This window comes from Ichthyophthirius multifiliis (assembly GCF_000220395.1).
Source record: "Ichthyophthirius multifiliis unplaced genomic scaffold scaff_1120509250915, whole genome shotgun sequence".
Lineage (NCBI taxonomy): Eukaryota > Ciliophora > Oligohymenophorea > Hymenostomatida > Ichthyophthirius > Ichthyophthirius multifiliis.
In genome coordinates, this window is record NW_004086378.1 from 81,599 (window position 1) to 90,933 (window position 9,335).

Below are 9,335 nucleotides of genomic sequence, written 5' to 3' on the forward strand. Positions count from 1 at the left end.
ATTAAAATATATAAATGCTTCATAATTATTTAATGCTATAATGTTTTATATGTAAGATGTAAATTAAGTTTCTATTATTATTTACTTTCTTGATAATCGATAATTGTTTATTGGATTTAAATCTCGACATTTTGAAGCTGATTTTTAAAAAAGAGCCGCGCTTTGTATTATTTTTATGTTTTATTATTATTCCATTTTTATGTTAATTAATGTTTTTTATTTATTTAAAATTATTATAATTTTTAAATAATTAATTTAAAAAAAAAAAAAAAAATATTAATTATTTAAAAATATTTTTTTTAATTTTTTTTTTGTTAAAAAAATAATAATACTGAAAATATTGTAATTACATGAAAAAAAACCTATTTAAAAAGTTAAACATTTAAAAGTTAATATATAAAAAAGTAGCAGGCATCATATTTATGAAAATCATTAGTTTAAAAATGTCTTTTTTATTATGATATTACAAATTCTGTTAAAATATTAATATTAATTTAACTTTAACACATTATTATTATATATTTAATTTCAATAAAATAAAATATTTTTTTACTATTATATTTTTAAATACAAATATTTATAAAAATAAATATTTTTATTTTAAAAATTAATACCAAATAAAATTAAATGAATAAGTTTATAAAAATAAGAAATGCAAACATTATTTCGATATAAATCTTAATAAAGACAATTTGTCCGAGTGGTTAAGGAGGAAGACTAGAAATCTTTTGGGTTTACCCGCGCAGGTTCGAATCCTGCAGTTGTCGATTTTTTTATTTTTTTTAAATAATTTAATTTTTTATTGTTCAAAAATTTTATAAAAATATTCCAGAAAAAAAAAATAGTTATTTTATATAATTATTTATAATATTAATAAAAAGTACTCATAAATATACAACTAGACATATAATATTAACTAAATAAAAATTAAATATTAATAAAATATTTTTTTTAAAAAATAATGTCGGAAACTCCTTCCACAGACGAATCATAATCAATTCAATAAAATCCTTAATCCGATCGAATTTCACCTAAATTCCAATTAAACCAAAAACCAGTAGATTAGAAAGTAATCGAGTAGACATTTTAAAGTTTCAAGCAAGATGTATAAAGTTTATAAACAAAAAACATTTAAATGAAATAATTAAAAGTTGATGTTTAATTAGACCGTTTAATAAATTAGCGTTTTTAAAATCCATATGATGTTCTTTTATTAGACATGGAGGCTACAGATGAAGAAATAAAAAAATAACATAGAAATTTTGCAATTATATTACATCCAGATAGATGTAAAGATGAAAGGTCAAAAGATGCTTTTTTTATTGTCGATAAGGCTTATAAGACACTAATGGATCCTGAAAAAAGGAAGATTTATATAAGAATTATGAGAGAGGCGAAAGAAAGAACTGAATATGAAAGACAAAAAGAAAATAAAAAAAGGGCTAAAAGTGGACTTCCAGATCTACCAGAAGATACTTTTGAAGGTCATTATAGAGAAAATTTGAAAAAAATTTTCGATGAAATTGAAGAAAGGAAAGTCCATCATGCAAAACTTTAAATGAGTTAATAAATGGCTAAAAATGAAGAAATTGAAAAGAAGAAAATGATTGAATAATACAGAATTTATACCGTAGAAGAATGGGAATAAACTAGGGAGTCAAGAGTTAGTAATTGGGGGACCTTTTCTAAAAAAAAAGCTATTATTGGTTCTAAAAAAAGTGACAAAAGCTTAAAACCGCCACCTACTAAGATGGAAGAAAGACCGCTTTCAGCTGTTAAATAAGATAATATTTCGGGTAAACCTATTGGAATTAATGAAGATTATAAAAAAAATTGGAGGTGATTAAATTATAAATATATATTTTTTATATTTTAGCTAAACTATACTTCTTCGTCTATCGTCTATGTTTTATAAAATATAAAGTTAAATTATTTTATTTTTTTGAGGATAAAAAGGAAATATAAATTAAATAAATAATTTTTTTCATATATAAATATAATTTAAATTAATAATATTTTATATTATTATTATATTTTTAAATATTATAATATTTTTTTATTATACTATAAATTTTTTTAAATATCATTATTTAACAAAATTAGATTTATATTGTATTTTCTGTTTTTACATAAAAATAATTTAATTTTTATAAAAACTTGAATATAAATTAAAATTAAATTTATATAAATCTATATAATTAGTTATAAATTAATATTATTAATTATTCTTCATTTTTTTAAATATTTTAATTTTATATAAATAATACAAAATATATAATTAAATTAAGGAATATTGGATTTTTTAATATTTTTTTAGAATAGTAATATTTAAAAAGATTTTGTTGTAATTTTTTTATATGTAGTAATATTTTTAATAATATATTAGAATTTAGTTAGAATTAATATTAATCTAATTTTTTATCTTTTATTTTTTATAATACGAATATTTTGATTTATCAAAACATTATAAATAATATATATATTTATATTAAAAATAAATAATAAAATAAAAAATAATTAATAAAATAAAAATGAATACTTAAGAAGCCTCATATGAAAAAAATACAATAATCGATTATAGAGGAACCTTTACAAATTCAGTAAGATAACTATTTGATAGTTTAACAAAATTTATAAACGCAAATTAATAAGCTGTAAAAATTTAAATTAAATTTATTATTTTTAAACAAATAAAAGGACATGTATTTATTATTTACAGAAGAAAAAGGTTTATAATTTATATGTGTTACATAAGGAAGTACGACATAAAACATTGTTTAACTTTTGCCTGAATTTTTCAATTGTAAAAAATACATAAATAGTGATTTAATGAATAATGGAAAAAAATCTCATTTCGTGAAAATATTTTGCTAAGATTTCACTACAATTTATAAATTATTGGATGTAGAAAAACAACTTTAAATTTGTTAGTATAGTGATTCTTCAGATAAAATAAAATTCAATTAAATAAAATAAGATGATTATTTTTATAAATTAGATATTTAAAAAGACATAGAAATTTCTATTAAAGATACTGGTTTTGATGACATTGAATTAGTTAGATAAAATATGATTTCTGACTAATAATTTCAAATTATTTTGGAATTCGAAAATGTAATATATATATATATTTAAAAAAGGAAAAATTTAAAATAAAGGGAAACATATTTAAAATAGTTGATAAAGTAATATCAAATCTAAAAGTTACATTTTTAAAATTTACCTTTGATTTTGGAGCTTAAGAAAAAGTGATTTATATACACGAAGAAAATGATTTTGAAGATTTCAAATTTTAAATAGGTCATTTTAAAAAAATTAAAGGGGATAATATATCTTAAACGTATATTTTTATAAGAAAAATTATTTTATATTTATTTATTTTTATAAAAAGGTTTCTTTATTAAATAAAATTATTAAAACCAGTATTTTCATTTATAACACAAAATAATCAGCTCAAAATCAAAATAGATTAAGCGGGAAATATGTGCTTTATGTCAATACAGTATAAATAATATACAATTTATTTTTTAATTATTAATATTAATTTAATTTAATATTTTATTAAATTAATATAAAAAAATAAATATAATAAAAGCAATTAGGTAAATGTTTATACTGAAACATGGATTCCTAGATATATTTATGAAGAAAAGTTTAACTGATATATTAAAATATGATAATAGTTAATATTTATGTAAATTTTTTAAAACATTTATTATATTTTTTTTTTAATTTTATTCATAAATGAAATATTATATATATTTATTAATCAATTTTTTTATTCAGATATTTTAATGATTAATATTAATTATTATAAAATACTTTTATCTTTTTTATTTTTTAAAAAAATAATAATTAATATACTTAAACAGGAAAAAATTAAAATAAAATTAAAAGAATTCATATTAATACATATTATAATTAAATATTATAATTTTGTGATTATATTTTATAATTTAATTTGATATAAAATATTAAAATAAAAAAGAAAAATAAATTATAAAAAATGATGAATTTTACAGCAAAGCCGTCACTATAAAAAAAACAAAACGTAATTAAATTTAAAACATAAATTTAAAAATTTAAACTAATAAAAATATAGATAAATATATAATATAATTTTTTTTTTAAATAAAAAAAAGTTTTACAAAATATAAGCTGTTTTAGATGATCATGAATTAACAAGAAAACTAATTTCTGAGGTACAAATAATGAACCATTTGAATAATTTTACAAAAAACAAACAATTTATTATAGGGAAGCTCCTCTTTAATGGAAGCAATAAGCGATTAATTATATTTTACATCATTAATAGGAAACTAAATATAAGAAAAATGTATTGAATATGTTTAGAAATTAATAAATGAGAAAGTAATAAAATTGTTTTAAATATATATTTAGCAAAAATATTATCTAAAGAAATTACCAAATAAAATAAACTATATTTAAAATTAATTAAGTACCTATTTGGAGAATCCAAAATCTGAATTATTTAATAATGTAAAATTTAATATTTTTTTGCAAAAATAAAAAAAATATATAAAAAAGCTAAATTTGGAACTAGTTTCAATAGTATATTAAGTTCAAATTAAGGTTCATTCAATATCTGATGAATCATACTTAAATTCCTATATTATAGGAAAGCAATATTAAAAAAAAATAAAAATTATAAACATAGATAATAACTTCGATTCAATTTATACTAATGCATAATTAAAAGATTTTACCATGTGTTAGAATTTACTATATGAAGTAATATAAATAAAATATTGAATATTTTTATATTCCAAAAATAGTTTTTAAATGAAAAATTATAATTAGGAAAAAAATAAACTTAAGAATTAATAAACATTAGTTACGAAGTATAAAAAAATAAAAATAGAAAAATAATAAAAAAAAAATATAAAAAAAAATATAAAAAAAAAATAGAATAAATAAAGCAATAGATGTATAGAAAGACTTACAATATAAAATGATTTATCTACCAAAAGGCAGAAAAGAAGTCTTTCTGACAACAGATAAGATGTTGATGAAAAACACAACACCAACTATTATAATTTATTTCGAGCATACAAATTTCCAGATAAATTTTTGTATTAATTTATCAAGAAAACAGAAAGCCCATCTAATACAACCTCTTAAAATTTGAAAAAGCCCCAAATTCATTTTGAACCTATAAAAAACTAACCCATAGAAGATAATGATAGTATATTTAATGATGATGGTGGTTTAGAACTTGAACATAAATATAATAAAAGTACAAACGAATTAAACCAAGAATAACAAGAAGAAGAAGAAGATATTTTGATAAAAGAAACCTAGATTCCAATAAGAAAACCAACAGATAAATTCGAAGGAGATAAAAGATCGAGAGATTCACCGAGTAATAAAGATTCATTTGCAGCTTTTTAAGATTATAATAATTTAGGAATTCCCTTAGTACAAATTCCTTTGTAGCATAGTTCTAGTAATCCAAATATTAGAATATAAATAAAAAATTAATCAAGAAACGAAAATAATGCAACTTCAATGACAACTATTTAATATGATAAAAACATGAAAATGTAAAACGAAAATAATAGGCATTTAATGAATTTAAGTTAAAATAAAAAGAAGAAAAACTAACAAGAAATAAATAATAATAGTGGTGATGTTTCTTCTTAAAAAAATAGTAATGGAAATCATTAGCTTTTGAATGGAAATCATCTTTATACTGGGACACTTAAATTTTTTGACCACGAAAAAAATTATGGATTTATTGTCGAAGATTCCACTAAATCAGATATTTTCCTACATAATGATGATTTATAGAAAGCTAATATATCTAAAAATGCACTTTTAGGTTAAAAATAAGGTCAAATTATTAGATTCTAATTTTGTTGTATGGAATATATTGGGAAATATAAGTAGTCTAGAAAGGCCGTTGATATCAAGCTTTTGAATGATGGATAGTAATAGATTTAATAGTTTAATTAATTTAATTAGATGCCAAAAATTTAATAGTTAATTGGCCCTATTGGATTTATGGGAAGCAGTATAAACGAATAATATAATAACCATATTTATAATAATTTCCAACAAAATTATATCACTTAATAACTAATTTATCCAATAAATATTTAAGCTAATGTTAAAGAATAATTTCAATATTCTTAAGTTCATTTTGGATAGAAGTGATTTTTTTATTTTTTTACGTTTTTATAAAAATAACTATTTTATATATAATTTTTTATTAATATGAAATTATTTAACTATCTATTAATTTTTATATGAAAGTTTTAAAATAAATTTTATTTGTGACAATTTTTTATTTAAAATAAAAAATAGTTTTTTTTTAAAAAAAAAAATGAAAAAAAAAATCAATTTAGAAAATATAAAAATCTTTTATGATAAACTTAAAAATACAAAAAATAATAATCATCTAAATCAATGCAATAATAAATAAACCCAAAGTTAAATAAACGAAAATATTGTTAACCCAATAGATTATTTTTAAAAAAAGTAACTTTATTAAATAATAAAGATTAAACTTAAAAATAATAATGTGACTCTAAATAAATATTAATAAATAATTAAAATATAAGGAAAAGTAAAAGTATTTCTTAATAAAAAGTATTTTTTCCAAGAACCAAAATAAATTCTTAAATAATAAAAATCGAAGAAGGAAATAATTTTCTTCTTAAAGAAATATATTCCAAAACTTAAACAAATACTCCTAGATACCATAATTTAATAAAATCTGACTAAATAGAATAAAAAAATTTATAACCAAATAATTCATATTACAAATAAAAGAATTAAAACACAAACTAATTATAATCATAATCTTAATCTTAGTCTTTAACAGCTCATCGAAGCCATTATTTCTAAAATTCAGACCAAAAACTTATAAATTAGTTTTTTTTGTAAAACATATCCAAATATTAATAATAAAGTTAAATTTATTATAAAAAAACGAATATGAAAACAAGTTATATTATCAAAATAATTTATTAATAGATTAAAAAAAAAGTTAAAAATTTGATTTTGATTTTTAAAAATAAAATAAATAAGCATAAGAATGGGAAAACCTTTTTAATGATTTGAAAACTTCAAGAGCCCATTTGAATAATATAAAAAAAAAAAAAATACTTATAACTGAAAGAAAACCTATTTTATAACATAATTCTAATGTTCATTATAATTAAAAGAATAAATTAACTGAAGATAAAAATAATATAAATCAAAAATAAATATTATTTATAGATAATTTGATAGAACAAATATAAAAATTTAGCTTTTCAAATAATATTTAACTAAAGGAAAAAATAAAAAAATATTTATCATAACATAAAATAAACATATAAGAAAAGTTTAATTAAAATTCAAAATAGAATAGCTAAGAAAAAAAAATGTAAATTCATTAGTAATTTTTATGTACTAATATAAAAAGTAAATAAAAACTATTTCAAAAAAAAATTAATAACAATTTGAATACAAAAAAAATCTTTAAAAATTTGTGATTGATTGAAAAAAAAAATCAAATGTACTTGCATCTTTATTTTTTAATAATCGAATATTAAATAAAAATATATTTGTATTATATAAATATTATTATTAATATATAAAAAATAAATATCTAAAGATACTAGATTATTTTTTTAAATTAGTTTTATACAAGTTTTATATAAACAAATGTTATAAATTAAATAGTAGTTTAAAGATTATATATTTAAGTTCGTATATACATAATATATATTGTAAAAGAATTTATTTTATTTAACAATTTTAAAATAAAAATAATATTATTAAAATTAAAAAATATATAATTATATTATTTTTTTATAAAAAAACAAAATAATAATAATTATGATTCTTACAAGCATAAAAGCAATTTTAATATTATCTATTTATTTCTTAAAGTAATTTAAATAAGATTGTGCATTCACAGTTAAATGTTAAGGTGATCCTAATTGTATTCCAGACCCAATAGATCCAAACTCACCAGAAGCAAAAGCTATAAAACACTAATATTCTTCCGATTTTATTTGTAATGAGATGTTTTCAGGTCCAAATTGCTGTAATGATGCCTAAGTAAATAAATATAAAAAATTAAATATTTTTATAATAAAAAAAAGAACAACTTACTAGCATCAAATTTTTTATAAGTAAAAAATAAAAACTAAAAAAATTAAAATAAAATATTTTTATAAGATTGATGCTACATTCGGAAATATAGGAAATGGATGTGACAATTGTGCTGCTAATATAAAAAGATTTTGGTGTATATATACATGTTCTCCTAACTAAAGTGACTTTGTTAGGACTCATGGCCGTAAAAACGTTACAGATCCAACTGATACAAGTGGTAATTCATAATTAGAAGTACAAGATGTAAGTATTATTGTTGATTCTTAAACAATTTGTGATTTATGGCAAAGCTGGTATTAATTTCTATTTTTTTTATAAATTTAAAATAAAAAAAGCAATTTAACACCTTATGCTAATTAAGTTTCCGCAATGAAAACTCCGGCAGGATTTTTGTCTTTTTAAGGAGCAAATGCAGTTACTTCAGGAAGATAATCGATAAGAGTTGATTATACAAGTGATGCAAGTAAAAAGCCACTAAATGTTTAAAATTTGGCTAAATGCGATGAACCATAACCTCCCTAAAATGGAACAAGAAAAAATAATGGAGTTGATTATCCATGGTTTGGAAATTAATATGGATTTAATATTTCGTAAAATTGTTCATGCAATAATTGCGCAGATTCATGTTCAATATATTAATTTTAATAAATTTCAGTTATGGAAGTAAAACAATATTATATATTTTTTTTATATATAATTTAGGGATTTAATTGGATTGCGGTTGCTATTTTATATTCTTGTGCTTTAATAAGTGCTTTATTACTAAGCTGGTATAGAAAAAGAAAAATAATTTAAAAAAGTAAAGTAAATTAGTAAAATAGATAAAATATATATACTAATGCACCTTTAATTCAAAATAATTAATAATGAATATATATTATTGTTTTTTAAAATATATAAAAGAATTATAATTATAATTTAATTTACAACTTATTTAAGAATAAATTTATATATATTAATATATATTTAATTATATATATATATATATATTTATATATATATATTTTATATTATTTTTATTTTGCATCAATATATGTTACTTATATTATTTTATTTTAATAAATATAAATTTAATTTTTTTTTATTAAATATAATTAATTTTTTTTCTTATTGAATATTTATATTTATCTGTCTTTATCATTATTAATATTAGTTATTTATTTTATTTTATCTCATAATTATCCTTTTCAATAAAAAGTAAGTAT

General features: G+C 17.7%; 2 protein-coding genes and 1 non-coding gene across 3 annotated transcripts, besides 16 other annotated features; all 3 read left to right on the forward strand. All coding sequences in view use genetic code 6, as the record gives it.

Annotated features, from left to right (window-relative positions):
- The first annotated feature begins 557 nt into the window (after nt 1-557).
- Nucleotides 558-598: a microsatellite.
- An 88-nt stretch (nt 599-686) lies between these two features.
- Nucleotides 687-767, forward strand: IMG5_112030. Its single transcript has one exon. It is a non-coding gene; the product is annotated as a tRNA-Ser (tRNA).
- A 199-nt stretch (nt 768-966) lies between these two features.
- Nucleotides 967-1,853, forward strand: IMG5_112040 (hypothetical protein; the record flags this gene model as incomplete). The annotated part of the gene is made up of 1 exon (XM_004034797.1): nt 967-1,853. A coding segment is annotated over one exon (876 nt), but the record flags the coding sequence as incomplete, so codon positions are not given.
- A 156-nt stretch (nt 1,854-2,009) lies between these two features.
- Nucleotides 2,010-2,064: a microsatellite.
- Nucleotides 2,034-2,084: a microsatellite.
- Nucleotides 2,085-2,183: 99 nt separating this feature from the next.
- Nucleotides 2,184-2,226: a microsatellite.
- A 264-nt stretch (nt 2,227-2,490) lies between these two features.
- Nucleotides 2,491-2,532: a microsatellite.
- A 595-nt stretch (nt 2,533-3,127) lies between these two features.
- Nucleotides 3,128-3,176: a microsatellite.
- Nucleotides 3,177-4,006: 830 nt separating this feature from the next.
- On the forward strand, nt 4,007-9,060 carry IMG5_112050 (hypothetical protein; the record flags this gene model as incomplete). The annotated part of the gene is made up of 12 exons (XM_004034798.1): nt 4,007-4,051; nt 4,143-4,202; nt 4,258-4,371; nt 4,420-4,500; nt 4,549-4,752; nt 4,797-4,862; nt 4,930-5,564; nt 5,646-5,951; nt 6,158-6,173; nt 7,903-8,423; nt 8,492-8,793; nt 8,833-9,060. The coding sequence occupies 11 exons, from the start codon at nt 4,007-4,009 to the stop codon at nt 8,574-8,576; spliced, it is 2,133 nt and encodes a 710-aa protein (XP_004034846.1). The 3' UTR covers nt 8,577-8,793; nt 8,833-9,060.
- Nucleotides 4,865-4,935: a microsatellite.
- Nucleotides 4,865-4,938: a microsatellite.
- Nucleotides 4,867-4,928: a microsatellite.
- Nucleotides 4,869-4,928: a microsatellite.
- Nucleotides 4,875-4,924: a microsatellite.
- Nucleotides 6,304-6,348: a microsatellite.
- Nucleotides 9,061-9,075: 15 nt separating the features above from the next.
- Nucleotides 9,076-9,144: a microsatellite.
- Nucleotides 9,077-9,150: a microsatellite.
- Nucleotides 9,078-9,134: a microsatellite.
- A 27-nt stretch (nt 9,151-9,177) lies between the features above and the next one.
- Nucleotides 9,178-9,236: a microsatellite.
- The last annotated feature ends 99 nt before the right edge of the window (nt 9,237-9,335 follow it).